The 22,904-nt window shown below is 46.2% G+C and overlaps 1 protein-coding gene, 1 long non-coding RNA gene and 1 pseudogene across 21 annotated transcripts; 2 read left to right on the top strand and 1 right to left on the bottom strand.

Annotated features, from left to right (window-relative positions):
* Positions 1 to 454: 454 nt before the first annotated feature.
* LOC118396274 (dynein assembly factor with WDR repeat domains 1-like) lies at positions 455 to 18,743 on the bottom strand. 3 transcript variants are annotated; one of them, XM_052523408.1, is made up of 13 exons: positions 18,527 to 18,737; positions 18,125 to 18,197; positions 16,649 to 16,793; positions 16,195 to 16,253; positions 15,445 to 15,567; positions 15,051 to 15,150; positions 14,805 to 14,912; positions 13,437 to 13,543; positions 13,218 to 13,320; positions 11,180 to 11,294; positions 10,751 to 10,827; positions 1,298 to 1,442; positions 455 to 987 (listed from the first exon to the last, which is right to left on the bottom strand). In XM_052523408.1, the coding sequence occupies exons 1-13, from the start codon at positions 18,564 to 18,566 to the stop codon at positions 953 to 955; spliced, it is 1,230 nt and encodes a 409-aa protein (XP_052379368.1). In that variant the 5' UTR covers positions 18,567 to 18,737; the 3' UTR covers positions 455 to 952. The 3 variants fall into 3 exon arrangements, with proteins under 3 accessions (XP_052379368.1, XP_052379363.1, XP_052379371.1); XM_052523403.1 differs by having other exon boundaries at positions 1,298 to 1,460; positions 18,527 to 18,734; XM_052523411.1 differs by lacking the exon at positions 455 to 987 and adding an exon at positions 5,264 to 5,330 and having other exon boundaries at positions 1,317 to 1,460; positions 18,527 to 18,743.
* On the top strand, positions 5,339 to 10,738 carry LOC127931325 (uncharacterized). Of its 18 annotated transcripts, none has more exons than XR_008140751.1 (5): positions 5,339 to 6,301; positions 6,417 to 6,600; positions 6,768 to 6,859; positions 9,614 to 10,050; positions 10,120 to 10,738. It is a non-coding gene; the product is annotated as an uncharacterized LOC127931325 (long non-coding RNA). The 18 variants fall into 18 exon arrangements; XR_008140753.1 differs by lacking the exon at positions 5,339 to 6,301 and having other exon boundaries at positions 6,331 to 6,600; positions 9,614 to 9,820; positions 9,959 to 10,050; XR_008140750.1 differs by lacking the exon at positions 5,339 to 6,301 and having other exon boundaries at positions 6,331 to 6,600; positions 9,614 to 9,820; positions 9,936 to 10,050.
* Positions 18,744 to 19,031: 288 nt separating the features above from the next.
* LOC118396266 (thiamine transporter 2-like) lies at positions 19,032 to 22,891 on the top strand (annotated as a pseudogene).
* Positions 22,892 to 22,904: the final 13 nt, after the last annotated feature.

Below are 22,904 nucleotides of genomic sequence, written 5' to 3'. Positions count from 1 at the left end.
AGCCCTCCTAATCTGAGATGCTTTGTGAGTACAGACCCAGATGAACATAGTTGTCGTTTACATCGGCCAACGTTGTCTACTTCTGTTGTAACTTTGAACTCTGCTTAAGTTATCTGTCATTCTTCATTGTTATCTGTCGTTCTTATGTAAGTAATCTGTCGTTCTTCATGTTCTTTGAGAATTGTTTATCATGGATAGCTGTACATATTGTAGATTCTTGAACTGCTGCACCTTGGGGTAGAAAGACTGCTCTCTATCATTTCATTTTTACTACTATCAGAAAGACAGAGAAGGTTTGTAGTGTCTAATTTGTACGTGAATCTGGTTTGTCAGGTTTTATCTGCGTAGTGGTAACCTAGTGTTAAATCGTTGGCATTAAAAAGCACACAATTCAACTCTGTTGCTGTAGAAACTGAATGTATCTTTATCTTTTGAGATCAATAAATCCATGTAATATGTGAGCATGAATAGACTTTATTGAGCAAAAGAGGGGTAGAGAAAACATTATTCCGTCCAGCCCATTCTACTATTAACACACAAACAAACACTGAGTATCAACACTGAACATGACAGAGGACCAAAGTGACCAGTCCAGGTCAAATCCTAACTGTTGAATGCAGGCCGCAAAGCCCTACAGGCCCTGCTCAGAAGTAGTGCACTTAATGGAGATTGGGTGCCATTGGGATGCATCCACAGCACTAAACTGTCTGTCGAGACAGTCCTACATAGTAAAATGACAGTGGGACCAAATTCATTCACCAAAGCTATCCGTTCTACTGAATCTTACTCCACAGCAACTAGGAGGTTAGAGGTCACATACGTTGGGTTAGTGATAACTTCCAGGAAGGGCATCTTCAATCGGGGCCCTGTTGGAGTCATCTTCTTTGTTGGTGGATGGACAGATGGCCTTCCCCTCCTCACACACCCTACTGACCACTGACCACAGGATGGGTCAGCGCCAGATGCGACAGGTGTTGTCCTTGCTGCCTGCAGCAGAGAGAAGACAGGGACAGGTGGATGAAAAGGAGGTAGCTCACCGCACCCAGCTATGGCCTGTTCATTTGAACCTTGATAAAGTGTTTGTGAGTGGAGAAAAAATGATGCTTGTTTGGCTGTGAAGAGGTTGCAATGGCATCGCTACATTTGAACTAGGTGTGATTATATAGAGGGCAGAGTTGGGCTCAATTCCATTTCTGACAATGCAGGAAGTAAACTGAAATTCACATTTTTCTCAATGCTAACTTAATGCTGAATTGAAATGGAATTGACCCCAGCCCTGATAGAGGGTACATATTACCTGTGATGATGGTGTCACCCTCGTAGTTGAAGGCAGAGGAGAAGATCTCGTCCGTGTGTCCCTCGAGGACCTGCAGACAGACGCCAGACTGGACGTCCCACAGGCGAGCCGTCTTGTCAGCGCTGGCCGTCAGAACTCTACTGCCCTGAGCGTTAAAACAGATCTGGGAGGTTGAAATTGACATAAGGGTGTGTGTGTTACGAGAGTGAAAAGGAGTGATGGAGTGAATGGCTGGATGGCGGGTGCACTGATGAGGAAGTGTGCAAGAGTAGATAGGAACCGCCAAATGAGCAGAGCATGGGGAACGTTCAACCATGTCAGCACTATATTCTTAAAAGGCTATTAACTAAATGGAGGTCTGTTAGGCATTTGGAGGTCTGCCAGGCATTTGTTATGGAGGAATGGCTCCAATGGAACACATAGCCAGACTTCAGAGAGATCTACAAGCACACAGTGAGGTGAAGAAATGAACATGGGGCTGGGATGATTAAATGATGCTGACTCTCCATTGTCTAAAAGTAAAGTGTGTTTTTATTAAAGGCCTCACGCTGCAGGGCGGTGAGCAGGCCTCAGACAGGAAATAGAAATAGAACTCTGGGAGAGGGTGACAATGACAGAATACAGAGGAGAGCGAGGGAAAAAGGAACGAGCACAATGAGGAGAGCGAGAGGGCACTGAGATGGAGAAGGGGGGAGCAAAGAGGAACGGGGGGGAGCATGGAGGAGGCAGAGAGGAGAGCACAGAGGTGTCACATTTTTAGAAAAGAAGAAACGGGGAAAGAGACTGGTGAAAAGAGATGAAAAAGAGAAGAGAAATAGAAGGATGAATTTGATTTGATTTGATTAGAAGAAGATGGAGTAAGTGAATGGTCATGAGTAAACTCACATGGATTCTGTTGAGATGATTCAATGCCATAACAATGACTATTTTACATTATATCCTGCATATTTAAACAACAAAACTATGAATTTATGTTTTTAGCAATATTTGGTTCTATGACATTCATTCCACAGATATTATTTTCATTTAATGGCCGAGTGCAGTAAAAAACACATCTAAACTCAGCAAAAAAAGAAACAGCCCCTTTTCAGGATCCTGTCTTTCAAAGATAATTCGTAAAAATCAAAATAACTCCACAGATCTTCATTGTAAAGGGTTTAAACGCTGTTGCCCATGCTTGTTCAATGAACCATAAACAATTAATGAACATGCACCTGTGGTCGTTAAGACACTAGCAGCTTACAGACGGTAGGTCACAGTTATGAAAACGTAGGACACAAAAGAGGCCTTTCTACTGATTCTGAAAAACACCAAAAGAAAGATGCCCAGGGTCCCTGCTCATCTGCGTGTACGTGTCTTAGGCATGCTGCAAAGAGGCATGAGTACTGCAGATGTGGCCAGGGCAATAAATTGCAATGTCAGTACTGTGAGACACCTAAGACAGAGCTACAGGGAGACAGGATGGACAGCTGATCATCCTCACAGTGGCAGACCACATGTAACAACACCTGCACAGGATCAGTACATCCGAACATCACACCTGCGGGATAGGTACAGGATGGCAACAACAACTGCCTGAGTTACACCAGGAATGCACAATCCCTCCATCAGTGCTCAGACTGTCCGCAATAGGAAGAGAGAGGCTGGACTGAGGGCTTGTAGGCCTGTTGTAAAGGCAGGTCCTCACCAGACATCACCGGCAACAACGTCGCCTATGGGCACAAACCCACAGTCGCTGGACCAGACAGGACTGGCAAAAATGCTCTTCACTGACGAGTCGCAGTTTTGTCTCACTAGGGGTGATGGTCAGATTTGAGTTTATTGTCGAAGGAATGAGCGTTACGCCGAGTCCTGCACTCTGGAGCAGAATCGATTTGGAGGTGGTGGGTACGTCATGGTCCTCAGTGGTGTATCACAGCATCATCGGACTGAGCTTGTTGTCATTGCAGGCATTTCTCAACGCTGTGCGTTACAGAGAAGACATCCTCCTCCCTCATGTTGGTACCCTTCCTGCAGGCTCATCCTGACATGACCCTCCAACATGACAATGCCACCAGCCGTACTGCTCGTTCTGTGCGTGATTTCCTGTAAGACAGGAACGTCAGTGTTCTGCCATGGCCAGCGAAGAGCCTGGATCTCAATCCCATAGAGCACGTCTGGGACCTGTTGGATCGTAGGGTGAGAGCTAGGGCCATTCCCTCCAGAAATGTCCGGGAACTTGCAGGTGCCTTGGTGGAAGAGTGGGGTAACATCTCACAGCATGAACTGGTCAATCTAGTGCAGTCCATGAGGAGTTGATACACTGCGGTTCTTAATACAGCTGGTGGCCACACCAGAAACTGACTGTTAATTTTGATTTTGACCCCCCCTTTGTTTAGGGACACATTATTCCATTTCTGTTAGTCACATGTCTGTGGACCTTGTCCAGTTCATGTCTCAGTTGTTGAATCTTGTTATGTTCATGCAAATATTTACACATGTTAAGTTCGCTGAAAATAAACGCAGTTGACAGTGAGAGGACGTTTCTTTTTTTGCTGAGTTTATATATTTCCACACTATGAGGTTAGAATAACACTGTGAAGTTGTGAAAATTATGATAATGCCCTTTTAGTGTAAGAGCTGTTTGAATAGACCACATTACATTTCTGCCTGTTTTGGTGACATCACCAGATGGTCAATTAGTTAATAGACCAATAAGAAAGAGATTTCTAAACTTCTGTCAATAACAGCTAGTTTTCCCCTCCCCACTCAGACCACCCCCAGTCAGTCCTAGCAAAATTCTTGCTTGAGAAATTGCTCTTTGCTGAGAATATTTTTTACAATTTTAATTGAAAACCAATCACAGTGAGGTACTTAATTGTGACCCAGAAATGATTTGATATTGAGATAAAAACAGTTGCATTGGACCTTTAAGAAAAAGTCAGCTTCTACCGATTACATCTGACCCTTTGTGAGAGGGAGAAAGAAACAACAAAGAGCGGGGAGAGGGAGCTGGAGGGATGACAGCGGAAATCAGAATGGAAGTAAAAACAGGGACCGACAGAGAGAAATAATGGGAGAGTGATGAAAAAAAAGAGATTGACACAGCGGTTAAGAGGCGGAGGGAGGGGAGAGAGGTGTCCTGTTAGGGGGAGACTAGTGTCATAATCCTGTGAAATCCTCCTCCTTCCAGCCTATTACCGAGGCTGGGCCCTGATGGCTTTCAGTAAACAGACACAAGACAGGCAGCCCAATGAGACAGCTGGGGGGGGATTGCGACCTGAGTTAAGTGCGTATAAATTGGAACATAATTCCCTTTTGATGCACTTTTCTCTCTACGCGTATTCTGACCTTGAACTTAAGCATGAGAATAACATGCTATTCACCCCCTATTCGTTAGGCCTGGAGATAAAATAAAACGAATGTGGCGGAGGTTTCTACAGATACGTCGTATTCTGACCTAGACTCCCACATAATTCCACCACCTTTACGCACAATGAAATTATGAATAAGGTTGAGCAACCGATCATTGTTTTAAGATATATTTTTACCTTATTTTACCTTGGAGCCAAATGTAAAACCAGTCATATGGCAACAAACTAAAGTATATCAATATATAGGCAGGTAGCCGAGTGGTTAAGAGTGTTAGGCCAGTAACTGAAAAGTCACTGGTTCAATTCCTCTCGCCTGACTAGGTTTCACCTGCCGATGTGTTCTTGAGCAAGGCACTATCACTAATTGTTCCTGTAAGTCGCTCTGGAAAAGTGTCTGCTAAAGGACAGAAATGTATATGAACTTTTCCACAGTGAAGTTTCTGAAATGCTGGTCCTATGGCTGAAATTTGGAGACCAGATGAGAATGTTTTAATCATACGCCCAGACTTTCCACTGTATTTTTTACAATTTGCTTCATGTTGAATATGAACGACCATCGGTAGCCACCGGCAGTTATACCCACATACACTGACTTTAGTGTTAGTTCCCTTACATTTCGCCTCATTCCATCCCGTCGTTAGTTGACCTTTCTTTCCTCTGTCATGTCTGTGCAGTTGTTCCTGAGGGTCACAAGCATTACTGGATCATATGAGGCTAACGCTGTACAGTAATTTAGGACATGTAGCCTATTAGAGTCGTTATGGAACAGACCACACGTAAGCAGGTTAAACCTGGAGCACGCTGCACAACAACTGGACTTGTCATCACAGTTCCCTGATTAGTGAGGTTTTTTTGCATAAAGGCTCTCCAAAGCTGTTATGTTATTATTCATAAATACTTTCCTAAACCTTAATAATATACAATATCAGAATATTTTTCTACCAATTGTTACTGAAAAAGAAAACAAATTCTAGTTAAAAGGTACAAAAGGCATAGATTTAGATACATGTACTGAAAATCCTATTGAATGAAAACTCCACGAGAAAACCGGTTGGCCAGCACTTTCCAGCGATTTAATAAATGTTAACCACGCCTGCGAAGCCCATTACGCATCTGCGTAAGGTAAGTCTGATATCCAACTATTGAGAAGAGTGTAGGAAAGGAGTACATTTCCTAAGTCTGAATCGGGCCCCTAGTGGCTGTGGCACCAAGCGACAAACACACACAACATGCAGGCACGTACACACACACTAACAAATATGTACACACACGTACACTGGCAGAACTGTCAAATGGCAGAGGCTGATAAGATCACACACACATTTAGGTCACAGCTGGGTCACTTACAATACAGGCCCAGGTCACATGTGGCTCTATACCTCCGTGGCTAATGCAGTTACAGAGTGAGCAGGGACAGACTATGTCATGGTGTTTTATTAATAAAATCAACCAAGGTGTGACATTAAAGGGCTCAAGGTGAAACATTACAGGGAATCAAATGAGACTACCGGGGGGAAGGGGGAATCAGAGTCGCTAGGCAGAAAGACTTGGGAAGTGAGACTTTAACAGGGCTGTTTTGAAAAGGGCATAGGTATCAGCCTATAGGTAGAGCAGGTATCAGCCTATAGGTAGAGCAGGAATCAGCCTATAGGTAGGCCAGGAATCAGCCTATAGGTAGGCCAGGAATCAGCCTATAGGTAGGCCAGGAATCAGCCTATAGGTAGGCCAGGAATCAGCCTATAGGTAGAGCAGGAATCAGCCTATAGGTAGAGCAGGAATCAGCCTATAGGTAGAGCAGGAATCAGCCTATAGGTAGAGCAGGAATCAGCCTATAGGTAGAGCAGGAATCAGCCTATAGGTAGAGCAGGAATCAGCCTATAGGTAGGCCAGGAATCAGCCTATAGGTAGAGCAGGAATCAGCCTATAGGTAGAGCAGGAATCAGCCTATAGGTAGGCCAGGAATCAGCCTATAGGTAGAGCAGGAATCAGCCTATAGGTAGGCCAGGAATCAGCCTATAGGTAGGCTCAGCCTATAGGTAGGCAGGAATCAGCCTATAGGTAGAGCAGGAATCAGCCTATAGGTAGGCCAGGAATCAGCAGGCCTAATCAGCCTATAGGTAGAGCAGGAATCAGCCTATAGGTAGAGCAGGAATCAGCCTATAGGTAGAGCAGGAATCAGCCTATAGGTAGAGCAGGAATCAGCCTATAGGTAGGCCAGGAATCAGCCTGTAGGTAGGCCAGGAATCAGCCTATAGGTAGGCCAGGAATCAGCCTATAGGTAGAGTAGGTAGGCCAGGAATCAGCCTAGGTAGAGCAGGAATCAGCCTATAGATAGAGCAAATCAGCCTATAGGTAGAGCAGGAATCAGCCTCAGCCTATAGGTAGGCCAGCAGCCTATAGGTAATCAGCCTATAGGTAGAGCAGGAATCAGCCTATAGGTAGGTCAGGAATCAGCCTATAGGTAGGCCAGGAATCAGCCTATAGGAATCAGCCTATTGGTAGGTCAGGAATCAGGTAGGCCAGTAATCAGCCTATAGGTAGGCCAGGAATCAGCCTATAGGTAGGCAGGAATCAGCCTATAGGTAGTCAGGCAGCCTAGGAAGGAATCAGCCTATAGGTAGAGCAGGAATCAGCCTATAGGTAGGTCAGGAATCAGCCTATAGGTAGAGCAGGAATCAGCCTATAGGTAGGTCAGGAATCAGCCTATAGGTAGAGCAGGAATCAGCCTATAGGTAGGTCAGGAATCAGCCTATAGGTAGGCCAGGAATCAGCCTATAGGAATCAGCCTATTGGTAGGTCAGGAATCAGCCTATAGGTAGAGCAGGAATCAGCCTATAGGTAGGTAGGGTAGAGCAGGAATCAGCCTATAGGTAGGCAGGAATCAGCCTATAGGTAGAGCAGGAATCAGCCTATAGGTAGGCCAGGAATCAGCCTATAGGTAAGCCTATAGGTAGAGCAGGAATCAGCCTATAGGTAGGCAGGAATCAGCCTATAGGTAGGCCTAGGAATCAGCCTATAGGTAGGCCAGCCTAGCCTATAGGTAGGCCAGGAATCAGCCTAGGTAGAATCAGCCTATAGGTAGAGCAGGAATCAGCCTATAGGTAGGTCAGGAAGGCCAGTAATCAGCAGCCTATAGGTAGAGCAGGAATCAGCCTAGGTCAGCCTAGGTAGAGCCAGGAATCAGCCTATAGGTAGGCCTATAGGTAGAGGAATCAGCCTATAGAATCAGCCTATAGGTAGGTCAGGAATCAGCCTATAGGTAGGCCAGAATCAGGAATCAGCCTATAGGTAGGTCTCAGCCTATAATCAGCCTATAGGTAGAGCCAGGAATCAGCCTATAGGTAGGCAGGAATCAGCCTCAGGAATCAGCCTATAGGTAGGCCAGGAATCAGCCTATAGCCTATAGGTAGGCAGGAATCAGCCTATAGGTAGAGAAATCAGCCTATAGGTAGAGCAGGAATCAGCCTATAGGTAGCCTATAGGTAATCAGCCTATAGGTAGAGCAGGAATCAGCCTATAGGTAGGTCAGGAATCAGCCTATAGGTAGGCCAGAATCAGCCTATAGGTAATCAGCCTATTGGTAGGTAGGAATCAGCCTATAGGTAATCAGCCTATAGGTAGGCCAGAATCAGCCTATAGGTAGAGCAGGAATCAGCCTAGGTCAGGAATCAGCCTATAGGTAGAGCAGGAATCAGCCTATAGGTAGAGCAGGAATCAACCTATAGGTAAGGAATCAGCCTATAGGTAGAGCAGGAATCAGCCTATAGGTAGGTCAGGAATCAGCCTATAGGGTAGGTCAGGAATCAGCCTATAGGTAGGCCAGGAATCAGCCTATAGGTAGAGCAGGAATCAGCCTATTGGTAGGTCAGGAATCAGGGTAGAGCAGGAATCAGCCTATAGGTAGAGCAGGAATCAGCCTATAGGTAGAGCAGGAATCAGCCTATAGGTAGAGCAGGAATCAGCCTATAGGTAGAGCAGGAATCAGCCTGTAGGTAGGCCAGGAATCAGGTAGGTAGGCAGGAATCAGCCTATAGGTAGGCAGGAATCAGCCTATAGGTAGAGCAGGAGTCAGCCTATAGGTAGGCCAGGAATCAGCCTATAGGTAGAGCAGGAATCAGCCTATAGATAGAGCAGGAATCAGCCTATAGGTAGAGCAGGAATCAGCCTATAGGTAGAGCAGGAATCAGCCTATAGGTAGGCCAGGAATCAGCCTATAGGTAGGCAGGAATCAGCCTATAGGTAGAGCAGGCCTATCAGCCCTATAGGTAGGCCAGGAATCAGCCTATAGGTAGGCAGGAATCAGCCTATTGGTAGGTAGGCAGCCTACAGCCTAGGTAGGCCAGTAATCAGCCTAGGTAGAGCAATCAGCCTATTGTCAGGAATCAGCCTATAGGTAGAGGAATCAGGTAGGTCCAGCCTATAGGTAGGCCAGGAATCAGCCTATAGGTAGAGCAGGAATCAGCCTATAGGTAGGTCAGGAATCAGCCTATCCTATAGGTAGGCCAGTAATCAGCCTATAGGTAGAGCAGGAATCAGCCTATAGGTACGTCAGGAATCAGGAATCAGCCTATAGGTAGAGCCAGGTAATCCAGCCTATAGGTAGAGCAGGAATCAGCCTATAGGTAGGTCAGGAATCAGCCTATAGGTAGAGCAGGAATCAGCCTATAGGTAGGCCTAGGAATCAGCCTATAGGTAGGCCAGGAATCAGCCTATAGGTAGAGCAGGAATCAGCCTATTGGTAGGTCAGGAATCAGCCTATAGGTAGGCAGAATCAGCCTATAGGTAGAGCAGGAATCAGCCTATAGGTAGAGCAGGAATCAGCCTATAGGTAGAGCAGGAATCAGCCTATAGGTAGAGCAGGAATCAGCCTGTTAGGCCTCAGCCTGTAGGTAGGCCAGGAATCAGCCTATAGGTAGGCCAGGAATGTCAGGAGTCAGCCTATAGGTAGAGTCTCAGCCTATAGGTAGAGCAGGAATCAGCCTATAGGTAGAGCAGGAATCAGCCTATAGGTAGAGCAGGAATCAGCCTATAGGTAGAGCAGGAATCAGCCTATAGGTAGGCCAGGAATCAGCCTATAGGTAGGCCAGGAATCAGCCTATAGGTAGAGCAGGAATCAGCCTATAGGTAGGCCAGGAATCAGCCTATAGGTAGGCCAGGAATCAGCCTATAGGTAGAGCAGGAATCAGCCTATAGGTAGGCCAGGAATCAGCCTATAGGTAGGCCAGGAATCAGCCTATAGGTAGGCCAGGAATCAGCCTATAGGTAGAGCAGGAATCAGCCTATAGGTAGGCCAGGAATCAGCCTATAGGTAGGCCAGGAATCAGCCTATAGGTAGGCCAGGAATCAGCCTATAGGTAGGCCAGGAATCAGCCTATAGGTAGGCCAGGAATCAGCCTATAGGTAGAGCAGGAATCAGCCTATAGGTAGGCCAGGAATCAGCCTATAGGTAGCGCAGGAATCAGCCTATAGGTAGGCCAGGAATCAGCCTATAGGTAGAGCAGGAATCAGCCTATAGGTAGGCCAGGAATCAGCCTATAGGTAGAGCAGGAATCAGCCTATAGGTAGAGCAGGAATCAGCCTATAGGTAGGTCAGGAATCAGCCTATAGGTAGAGCAGGAATCAGCCTATAGGTAGGTCAGGAATCAGCCTATAGGTAGAGCAGGAATCAGCCTATAGGTAGGTCAGGAATCAGCCTATAGGTAGGGCAGGAATCAGCCTATAGGTAGAGCAGGAATCAGCCTATAGGTAGGTCAGGAATCAGCCTATAGGTAGAGCAGGAATCAACCTACAGGTAGAGCAGGAATCAGCCTATAGGTAGAGCAGGAAAATATTTCTGGAACGATCTGGCCTGAGGGACACACACCTTCAAGGTCATGTCTCTCTCTGTCATCGTCAAGACGTGGTTGACCTAGCAACTGACACAAGAAGCAGTAACAGGAGGTAGAAACATCCCCCCGGCAAGCGGACCGCCGTCCTCATCCTTCCTGTCCAGTCCTGTACCCTTGTGAGTCTGACGGATGCTCCGAGGCAGACAAAAGAGACCGAGAGAGAGGGGGCATTTTGGTTCCTGTTTGAACCATTACCTGTCTCAGTGACTCACCTTGGAGATCTCTCCCTCATGGCTCTCCAGTCTGGAGATGCACTGGTAGCTGACAGCGCTGTACACTCTCGCTGTGCCTAAGAGTCAGGGGGAAATATTGATTTCTCAAATCATCCGGTGAGTGAAGTTGAACCTTAAAATAAAAGGAATTAAATTGAGCTGGCCTGGTTAGTCATACACCATAGTTGCTGGAACTGTGCTGGAAAGGACAATGTGAAATATAAATATCCAAGCCACCACAGTACGATTTGGGTTGGCATGACAATGTAAAATAGGGGTGGTTGGGCTGGGTACAGTACGGATATAGTTGTTCAGTGCCTGGGACATTGTCAATACAAAGTTCCTGGACTGAACAATCACGGAAGCAGCAGAGAGGTCGAGGTACCCCCGTAGTTAAATAGAACAAGATAAGCATCTCTGTGGTCGTACCGTCAGCCGAGGCGGTGGCTATGAGTTGACCGGTGTAGTCGAAACACACATCCAGCACCTCGTCTTCATGGCCTGCTAGTGTGGCCATACACTTCCCACTCGCTGCCTCCCACACCTGGGGAAGCATGGACACACACACATATCCCGGTACTCACACACACATAAGGACACAAACACACACAATGTCAAAGTGTCAAATGTTAATGAATCTATTTTTAAAAGCCTTTTAAAACAGACAACCAGCTTGGTAAGTGCTGTAACACAATCTTCTCTTTAGGAATGCAACCACGTGAATCATTCACACAACTAACCAGCGAGTGTGACTCATCTTGGAGTAATTAAAGGATTTAATTTTCCGTATTAAATGATGCAGAGCTTAAAAGAGATAAGAGTCTCTACCAGAGAGAGAGAGAGAGATGATAGGAAATGTGACATGATGTGAGAGAGGATGTGAGAGAGATGATAGGAGATGTGACACGATGTGAAATGGGATGTGAAAGAGGGTGTGAGAGAGATGATAGGAGATGTGACATGATGTGAGATGGGATGTGAAGGAGGGTGTGTGAGAGATGATAGGAGATGTGACATGATGTGAGGTGGGATGTGAAAGAGGGTGTGTGAGAGATGATAGGAGATGTGACATGATGTGAGGTGGGATGTGAGAGAGATGACTGGAGATGTGACATGATGTGAGATGGGATGTGAGAGAGATGACGGGAGATGTGACATGATGTGAGGTGGGGTGTGAGAGAGATGATAGTAGATGTGACATGATGTGAGGTGGGATGTGAGAGAGGTGATAGTAGATGTGACATGTGATGTGAGAGAGGGTGTGAGAGAGATGATAGTAGATGTGACATGATGTGGGAGAGGGTGTGAGAGAGATGATAGTAGATGTTACATGATGTGAGAGAGGGTGTGAGAGAGATGATAGTAGATGTGACGTGAGATGGGATGTGAGAGAGGGTGTGAGAGAGATGATAGGAGATGTGACATGACGTGAGATTGGGTGTGAGAGAGATGATAGGAGATGTGACATGATGTGAGAGAGGGTGTGAGAGAGATGATAGTAGATGTGACATGATGTGAGGTGGGGTGTGAGAGAGATGATAGTAGATGTTACATGATGTGAGAGAGGGTGTGAGAGAGATGATAGTAGATGTGACATGATGTGAGGTGGGGTGTGAGAGAGGTGATAGGAGATGATAGGAGATGGGATGTGAGAGAGGGTGTGAGAGAGATGATAGATGTGACATGATGTGGGAGAGGGTGTGAGAGAGATGATAGTAGATGTTACATGATGTGAGAGAGATGATAGTAGATGTGACATGACGTGAGATTGGGTGTGAGAGAGATGATAGGAGATGTGACATGATGTGAGAGAGGGTGTGAGAGAGATGATAGTAGATGTGACATGATGTGAGGTGGGGTGTGAGAGAGATGATAGTAGATGTGACATGATGTGAGAGAGGGTGTGAGAGAGGTGATAGGAAATGTGACATGATGTGAGGTGGGGTGTGAGAGAGGTGATAGGAGATGTGACGTGAGATGGGATGTGAGAGAGGGTGTGAGAGAGATGATAGGAGATGTGACATGACGTGAGATTGGGTGTGAGAGAGATGATAGGAGATGTGACATGATGTGAGAGAGGGTGTGAGAGAGATGATAGTAGATGTGACATGATGTGAGGTGGGGTGTGAGAGAGATGATAGTAGATGTGACATGATGTGAGAGAGGGTGTGAGAGAGGTGATAGGAAATGTGACATGATGTGAGGTGGGGTGTGAGAGAGGTGATAGGAGATGTGACGTGAGATGGGATGTGAGAGGGTGTGAGAGAGATGATAGGAGATGTGACATGACGTGAGATTGGGTGTGAGAGAGATGATAGGAGATGTGACATGATGTGAGAGAGGGTGTGAGAGAGATGATAGTAGATGTGACATGGTATGAGATGGGATGTGAGAGAGGGTGTGAGAGAGATGATAGGAGATGTGACATGACATGAGGTGGGATGTGAGAGAGGATGTGAGAGCTCACCCTACAACTTTTGTCCATGGAGCCGGTGATGATGCGGGAGCAGTCCCAGTTAAACTGAACACTGCTGATCTCCCCTCTGTGGCCTATCAGTGTGTGGACACGCCTGGTAGAATGATAGGAGGGTGTTAATGGTGGTTATACTCGGACACAAACATGGATGGACACACACACACACACACACACACACACACACACACACACACACACTTGGGCTCTCACCTCCCAGATGGAACATCCCACAGAGAAACAGTGTGGTCAAAGGAGCCAGTGACTAGCTGGTCACCCACTGTGTTAAATGACAAGGAGATGATCTCTGCTGAGTGGCCCTGAGAGAGGAAAGAAAGGGGGGGGGGGGGGGCGAGCGAGCGAAAGAAAGCACAGTCAAGTAAACAAGCCATTCTTTCTTCTGTAACAAAGCTAAATTGCATAATTTCATCCAATTCAGTTTGAGGAACACATTTGCCTTTTTGTGCTCGAGTCAAATATTCACCAGCATGACTAATGTAGGAATAATTGAAGAAGAAGGGGTAGAGAGGAGGGGTAGAGAGGAGGGTTAGAGAGGAGGGGTAGAGAGGAGGGGTAGAGAGGAGGGATAGAGAGGAGGGGTAGAGAGGAGGGGTAGAGAGGAGGGTTAGAGAGGAGGGTTAGAGAGGAGGGGTAGAGAGGAGGGATAGAGAGGAGGGATAGAGAGGAGGGTTAGAGAGGAGGGGTAGAGAGGAGGGATAGAGAGGAGGGAGAGAGAGGAGGGTTAGAGAGGAGAGTTAGAGAGGAGGGGTAGAGAGGAGGGGTAGAGAGGAGGGTTAGAGAGGAGGGGTAGAGTGGAGGGAGAGAGAGGAGGGTTAGAGAGGAGGGATAGAGAGGAGGGATAGAGAGGAGGGTTAGAGAGGAGGGGTAGAGAGGAGGGTTAGAGAGGAGGGGTAGAGAGGAGGGATAGAGAGGAGGGAGAGAGAGGAGGGGTAGAGAGGAGAGTTAGAGAGGAGGGGTAGAGAGGAGGGTTAGAGAGGAGGGTTAGAGAGGAGGGGTAGAGTGGAGGGAGAGAGAGGAGGGTTAGAGAGGAGGGATAGAGAGGAGGGGTAGAGAGGAGGGGTAGAGAGGAGGGATAGAGAGGAGGGAGAGAGAGGAGGGGTAGAGAGGAGAGTTAGAGAGGAGGGGTAGAGAGGAGGGGTAGAGAGGAGGGTTAGAGAGGAGGGGTAGAGTGGAGGGAGAGAGAGGAGGGAGAGGAGAGGGGTAGAGAGGGAGGAGGGAGGGGAGAGGAGGGAGTTAGAGAGGAGGGATAGAGAGGAGGGGTAGAGAGGAGGCATAGAGAGGAGGGAGAGAGAGGAGGGGTAGAGAGGAGAGTTAGAGAGGAGGGGTAGAGAGGAGGGGTAGAGAGGAGGGTTAGAGAGGAGGGGTAGAGAGGAGGGATAGAGGAGGGTTAGAGAGGAGGGGTAGAGAGGAGGGATAGAGAGGAGGGTTAGAGAGGAGGGGTAGAGTGGAGGGAGAGAGAGGAGGGGTAGAGAGGAGAGTTAGAGAGGAGGGTTAGAGAGAGAGAGAGAGAGAGAGAGAGAGAGAGAGAGAGAGAGAGAGAGAGAGAGAGAGCTGACTCACTGTCAGTGTGGACACCTCCTCTCCAGTCTGGATGTCCCATAGCTTGGCCGTAGTGTCCATGCTACCCGTGGCCACCAAGGTACTTTGAGGGTTAAACGCCAAACACACCTGTTCAGCACAGAAAACAGTGTTAGCTGCCATTCACATAGAAAATCTGATTCGAAGCTCACTGCAATCATATTGATACTGAAGGACAAGTCCAATCTCTAAGAAAGTCCAATCTCTAGATTAGAAAGACCCTCGTACTATTTCAGCAGTGTGTCCTCGGAAGGTGTGGAAACATTTGCCCGTCTCTACACTCCACAGCCTGCAGGTCTTATCAAAGGACCCAGTGGCAATCTTGTCCCTGGATTAAAAGGGATAAATAAAGGTATGATTTGAGGTAGGAAAATAATTTATTTTAACCACCAACAACTCTTATCCTTGGCCTTAGGTGTCAGACAACGGAGGAACATAGAACAGGAATAAGGCTCTCTGGGTCCTAAGAGTCTCAGAGTCGGAGTACTGATCAAGGATCAGTTTAGCCTTTTAGATCATAATGAAACCGCGATCCTAGATGAGCACTTCTACACTGAGACACTTTATGAATACGGGTCCTGGTGTTTTTAAACCTGGGGTAGAGTGACAGGAAGGTGGTTACCCATAGGGGTTGTTGAAGGCGATGGCGTACACCACGTTCCTGTGGCCCTCCAGTGTGTGCAGCTCCTCGCCTGACGCCGTGTCCCATATTTTACATGTCCTGTCATAGCTCCCAGTTATAAAACTGTAGAGAGAGGGAGAGAGAGAGAGACAGAGAGAGAGAGACAGAGAGAGAGTGTGAGAGATTGGGGAGAGAGGGAGAAACAGAGAGAAAGACAGAGAAAGAGAGACAGAGAGAGAGGGTGAGAGAGAGAGAGAGAGAGAGAGAGAGAGAGAGAGAGAGAGAGAGAGAGACAGAGAGAGAGGGTGAGAGAGACAGATAGAGAGAGAGACAGAGAGATAGACAGAGAGAGAAACAGAGAGAAACAGAGAGAGGGTGAGAGACAGAGAGAGAGGGTGAGAGAGACAGAGAGAGAGAGAGAGAGAGAGAGATAGAGAGAGAGAGAGAGAGAGAGACAGAGAGAGAGGGTGAGAGATTGAGGAGAGAGGGAGAAACAGAGAGACAGAGAGAGAGAGAGAGAGAGAGAGAGACAGAGAGAGAGAGAGAGACAGAGAGAGAGGGTGAGAGAGACAGAGAGAGAGAGACAGAGGGTGAGAGATTGAGGAGAGAGGGAGAAACAGAGAAAGAGACAGAGAAAAGGATAAAGAAAGAGACAGAGTGTAAAAAGAGAGATGTTTACTTCTCCTGCACACCAAAAAGACAAGCGCCAGGGGTTCTCTGCACACCTCCATGCAGTGCAGATAAACTTACCTCGACCCTGATTTATTGAAGGCAACGTTTGTCAGTGGCAGTATGTGCGCCTGCAGCGCCTGCAAGGGAGGAGACATTTTTTTGTTAACTCGGAGGCAGTTTACTTGACTGAATTAAATAAATGTACATCTATACGTTTGACCGTGTAATACCCATACATAATACATCTGGCTTTGATGTGCTGAGGAAGAATCCTGTTATTCTAGGAGAAATCTACAATTCCCACCCCCTGCTGCCATCTATGGTTCAAATGAGGAATTACAGGATGGCTGCACCGTTTGCACTAGGCACTGGCAGTGTGGTCGTGCATGTTAATGGCTGTTTATGGCTGCATAGACAGTGTGCACTGGCACACAAGAGTGGACGATCTGGAGGCAGACGGTGACATTATCCATTAGAAGAGAGCCTAATGAAAGTAAATAGGAAGCTCAGAAATATGGAAGCTGTATTTGACCTTGAAGAGGCAGAATCTGCGATTGTCCTGCTGACCCAGTTTCTCCTGCAGTCTGACGATCAAGAGTTTGACTTGGTCGACGCGTGATGCTGTGATCAGTGGCTCCGATTTCCTGATCGCTGATATTAACTCCTCGGTGTCTGTCCTATATGGATAGAGACGTGTCAGAGCGATGCATCATGGTCATTGAAAAAAAGGAGAATAGACGTCATACAGGATCAGTGACAAATTGTAAAGAATTAGTGGGTGTGTTTATCTACCTATATCATCATCATCATCCTCATACTACACTAGCACTAGTATAATCAACTGCATACCATACAGGGCTGCCAACTCTCACGCATTGGCCGTGAGACACCCGCATTTGACCCTCTTCATATATCTCACACATTGAAAACTACTGCTTTTATTTTTCTAATTAGTCCATGTCATTAACTTTTCAACTGTGCTCCAAATCGTTTTGAAATCAGAGCATCTGCGCCTACAATTTAACATCACGAGCAAAACCTCTATCATTGCCCTGCTTTGCCGCAGCACTGTGAACCGCATCACATAGCAGCATATGATTGGTCTAGTTATGTGAGGGATCAGGGGGGATAGGATGCATGTTTTAAAGAAATGCCCCTCAAGATTAGAGTGGAGCTGACTGGAGAGAGAGAACATTCTCCACTGATTTTATAAAACTGTAGAAAGAGCAGCATGGTAGCGCTGTTTTATGTCAAATGCTGTTACTTCCGTCCATGAATCTATTGCAGAATGCAGCCTTTTGACAGCATATACTAAAGTGGATTTAACCCACACTTGCTTTAGTCCCCTCATTTGGCGATGGGCATTTAGGCTGTGACAACAAAAAGGCAGCAGACAGACCTACAGTATGTTTTAGCAGGGAAGTTTGGTAGGGTGATCTTTAGTAACTATTAAAAAAAAAAATTGTCAAACAGATTGTGAAACCAAAAGTGAATGTTTGATTCTAGAGCGGGAAAATAAATAGAAGAATCATTTGGTTAGGGTGTAGGGGAAGATTAATGTCATCTTGTCTTCAGATTTTATTATCTATTTACTTTATTTGGTCTGATCAGTGGAACAATGCTCATTCTTAATGTGCTAAAATATAGGTTTATTACTGTGCTTGTCAGCAACAACATTACTGTTATTCCCCAAAATTATTTTATTATTCCACTTCTTCCCAATTATGCCAGTATCATCACATATTTGTAATCTGATATGCCTACTTGTGTCTTTGATAAATGAATGATATGAGGCAATGCATCCTTGAAAGCAGGCCTAAACCATTTCAAAATACGTAGACTTGCAGGAAATTAGCCTCCGTGTCTTGGGGTTGTGCCAGGCAGTAATGCAATTCGGAAAGCAAATCTCATTCGAAGCTTTCTTCAAAAGTTGGCAACCCTGCACATATCATGAACACTAAACACATCATCTCATTCATAAACATGAATTGTACTATTGTCTACCCACTCCGGAGACAAATCCAACAGATCGATGGATTTAGTCTTCAGAGCTCCTCCTTTCTCATATTCCAGGATGATACCTGTGAACAAATGGCATCAATTCAATATTCGACACAAGACCAAGTGTGAGATACGAGTTACTTTAGGCCTACTTGTAACTTCAACTTGCATCAACTTGTGCATCATGCAAAACAAATCCTGTTTACAGCTAACGTTAACTGGTCTGTCTAGCAAAGAGCCTAGCTCTGCTCTGGGCTAGCAAAGCCAGCTAGTCAGTAGGTCAGAACAGCACTGAAGATGCAGTATAGTTGCACAAAATGGTACAAATAATTAGCTACCTACTTGTCCAAACATTCATTAGTATCTTAATTCTAATACACGTTAGCATCATCAAAAGCATGTTCATTACCTGGTGGATAATATCTGAGAAGGAATCGTTTGAGTTTCATTTCGTTTCTCCAGCAGAAATCACTTGTCAACAAAGCGTTGTTATGGCGACAGGCTATCGCGGCCAAGACGCATGCGCATATGGATTGAAACGCATTCGCCTACAACTAACCTGTTAAAAAAAGACAGAACTTGTTCCATAACTGTCCACAAAAAAAATTAATAACATGTACATAAAGAATAGAGACTAGAAACAAGAGACTAGAAAACTCTGTGTCATGATAACAGAGGCTGGTAAACTTTTCCAGTTGGACTATTTCCCAAGAGCTCAAAGTCTCCCTCATATAAACTTGCATTCCCAGTTATGCACATGTAGTTCATAGACAAAGACTAAATTAATACATTTCCCCGACAAAGACTTAACCCAGTGATCTACAGCTGCCTACTGCCAACAGACACTAGTGGTACACAGGACTCAGACGCAGAGGTCGGGCACGTGAGGGGTGCGGAAGGCGTAGGCTACCAGAATGTGTTGCTGGGCCAAGCTAAAGTCCACAGGCTGGGTGTTTCCCACAGCCGTTAGTTCTGTCGCTCAATGTGTTCTTCACTAACTGCAGACCAGCTGAGCCCTTCCTAACAACATACCTTATTGGACCATACAAGAACATCTCTGAGGAGGTGGTAAAGTAACCAGCAGCAGAGAGCTGTATGCTACACATGATCAGTTCTGATGGGATTTGTTAACAAGGTTGTGATAAGAAAGTAAATGATACACACTATAATGATAGAATGAAATACACTACATGACCAAAAGTATGTGGACACCTGCTCGTCGAACATCTCATTCCAAAATCAGGGGCATTAATATGGAGTTGGTCCCCCCTTTGCTGCTACAACAGTCTCCACTCTTCTGGGAAAGCTTTCCATTAGATGTTGGAACATTGCTACAGGGACTTCCATTTAGCCACAAAAGCATTAGTGAGGTTGAGGTACTTGCGTTTGGGCAATTAGGCCTGGCTCGCAGTCGGCGTTCCAATTCATCCCAAAGGTATTCGATGGGGTTGAGATCAGGACTCTGTGCAGGCCAGTCAAGTTCTTCCACACTCGCCAAACCATGTCTGTATAGACCTCGCTTTGTGCAAGGGGGCATTGTCATGCTGAAACAGAAAGGGGCCTTCCTCAAACTGTTGTCACAAAGATGGAAGCACTGCATTGTCTAGAATTTCATTGTATGCTGTAGCGATAAGATTTCCCTTCACTGGAACTAAGGGGCCTAGCCCAAACCATGAAAAGCAGCCCAAGACCATTGTTCCTCCTCCACCAAACTTTACAGTTGGCACTATGCACTCGGGCAGGTAGCATTCTCCTGGCATCCTCCAAACCCAGATTAGTCCTTCGGACTAACAGATGGTGAAGCGTGATTCATCACTCCAGAGAAGCATTTCCACTGCTCCAGACTCCAATGGTGGCAAACTTTACACAACTCCAAGAGAACCGCTTGGCACTGCGCATGGTGATCTTAGGCTTGTGTGCTGCTTCTCGGCCATGGAAACCCATTTCATGAAGCTCCTGACGAACAGTTATTGTGCTGATGTTGCTTCCAGAGGCAGTTTGGAACTCGGTAATGAGTGTTGCAACCGAGGACAGTTTCATCACTAGGCGGTCCCATTCTCTGAGCTTGTGTGGCCTACCACTTCGCGGCTGAGCCGTTGTTGCTCCTAGACGTTTCCACTTCACAATAACAGCACTTACAGTTGACTGGGGCAGCTCTAGCAGGGCAGGAATTTAAACACTTACTGGAAAGGTGGCATCCTATGACAGTGCCATGTTGAAAGTCACTGAGCTCTTCAGTAAGGCCATTCTACTGCCAGTGTTTATGGAGATTGCATGGCTGTGTGCTCAATTTTAAACACCTGTCAGAAACGGGTGTGGGTGAAATAGCAAATCCGCTAATCTGATGGTGAGTCCACATACTTTTGTATAAATAGCATATGTGCTACCGTATACAATGGGCTATGTTCTTTTTTTGCTTCATATAGAGGATCGGTATGACTATTTAGTATCCCTGTGGATATTGACTAGATCTACTGATAAATGAATCATCTCCTCAGGTGACCAACTACCTGTTCCCCACCTGGACATAGTCCTACCTGGCCGTCCTCTTCCCCGTCTTCCTGCTGACACACTTCCTGAGGTACAAGCCGGTAATCGTGGTCCAGGGCCTCTTCCTGGTCACCAACTATGTCCTGCTCTGCTTCGTCCCTGGCCTGACCGCCATGACCTTTCTGCAGTTCAACTATGCTGTGGTGACCTCCATGGAGGTGGCCTACTTCTCCTACATCTAAAGTGTGATCCCTTCAGCGAGGTACTAGCGGGCCACCGGCTACCTCCGCAGTGCCATACTGACAGGCTCCACCCTAGGGGCCACCCTAGGCCAGTTGCTGGTCTCCCTGGCAGGGCTGGACTACTTGTACCTCAACGCCATCTCCCTGGGGACCCTCAGCGTTGCATTCCTCATCTCTGTCTTGCTACCCATTCCCCAGCGGGGGATGTTCTTCAGGGAGGAGAAGGTTGTCCTGGACCTGAGTGCCCAGATCCAGGTGGGGGATGAAGTGAGTGCAGTGGAGGAGGCACAGGAGCTGTGTGTTTGTTCAGTGGAGTAACTGTGCTCTGGGGCTTACCGGTTGGTGAATTTTATATTGAGATAAAATTTTACAATGCTAATATTTTTTTTATTACTCAATAAAAATAGACTAATAAAACTCCCAAATTGCCAGGACACAGCTGAATGTTGGTCTCACAATCTGATTTATATGTGCTCCATGATTAAATGGGTAATGTGTTTCGATTGGCTTAAGGCAAAGTAGTTCCATGGTCATCTTCGCTTTGGTCCAAGTTGGGCTCTGCACGCAGAGAAGAGTAATTGCTTTAATTAAAGTGATAGCTTGGGAAACAATTTTTCTGATTATTGCTGATAGCTCGGGTTTGAGAGATAGTGACTTATTGTAACAAGTCAATCTGACTCTGGGGAAGTGGATAAAGGGCCTCATTGCCAAAATCCCAAAGTATCCCTTTAATTAAATCAAAGCCCTGTCTTCGATCCTTTGTGTTCAGGGATAGAGACATTATACTGTCCTATAAATGATGGTAGGAACACTGTCCCTAGGAATACGATGAGGGTCCTGTTTGAATTCTTCAAATTTTGCATCCGTCCTTGCTAGGAGTAACCACTGATCTGATATGAATGCATTTTCAACATCTTGAAGAACGATCTGGCCTTAATGGCCATGTACTCTTATAATCTCCACCGACACAGCCAGAAGACGAGTGGCCACCCCTCAGACCCTGGTTCCTCTCTCGGTTTCTTCTTAGGTTCCTGCCTTTCTAGTGAGTTTTTACTAGCCACCGTGCTTCTACATCTGCATTGCTTGCTCTTTGGGGTTTTAGGCTGGGCTTCTGTATAAGCACTTTGTGACAATATCTGATGTAAAAATGGCTTTATAAATGCATTTGATTAATTGATTGATGAAAGCCATGTATTGAATCCTATGCTTTAACCCAGCCAACAGTGTTGGATCAATGATTGCTTCAAGGAAGGGAGGAAGGAAGGATGCCGTTTACAAGTATTTAAACAGTTTACAAGTGTTTACTCAGGACCTAAAAAAGTAAATAATTCACTGTTGTTGTCCCATAGGTGTAGCCACAGCCTTTTGTGTGGGTCATGTAAAGGTGACCTGGAATGTCTGGGGGGAGCTGTCACTGAGGGTGTTCTCTCCGGTGGGGGCAGGGGCCGTGTTTCTGATTGGGCTCACCAGCTAAATTTGGGCAAGCTATGCTGGCAACATCATCTTCAAGGCCTCATGCTGCTGACGCAGCTTCATGCGGCCTTGTCTTCCAGGCCTCACTTAGGAAATGCTGAATACTCTCTAAGCCATACTTCAATGAGCTCTGCTATATTTATTTAATACACTTTACATGCATCCCATAGACATTCATCAGAACTGCACAAAATATTCAGGACAAAGTGTTATCTGTTTTGTCCTTACAGATTCCAGAATGGAGCCAACCTCTCCATGGCGACACTTTTGTCACCCTCTTGCTGCAGACCATTCTCACAGCCATCGTTGTTGAGGAAACTGCACTGGGGCTAGACATTGTCACGCAGGTATGGTTGCACAATCCAGAGCTAGAAAGGGCAGTGCCCATTCTTTTATCGGATCACTGCACAAGTTGCCAAAAGTGAAGAGAGAGTGACACCTGGTGGATAATTCTTACCACATTTTTACTGTTCTTGACCCGTCTAATCAAATTTCTCTTTCTCCAGTTCGTCGTCTATGGCAGCTACTATGCAGCAATATCTGAGTTTTTCCTGATCCGAGGGATGTAAACAGTCTGTGCAC

The sequence above is a fragment of the Oncorhynchus keta genome, chromosome 1, assembly GCF_023373465.1.
Source record: "Oncorhynchus keta strain PuntledgeMale-10-30-2019 chromosome 1, Oket_V2, whole genome shotgun sequence".
In the NCBI taxonomy this organism is placed as follows: Eukaryota; Metazoa; Chordata; class Actinopteri; order Salmoniformes; family Salmonidae; genus Oncorhynchus; species Oncorhynchus keta.
This window is presented reverse-complemented; position numbering and strand designations above follow the sequence as displayed.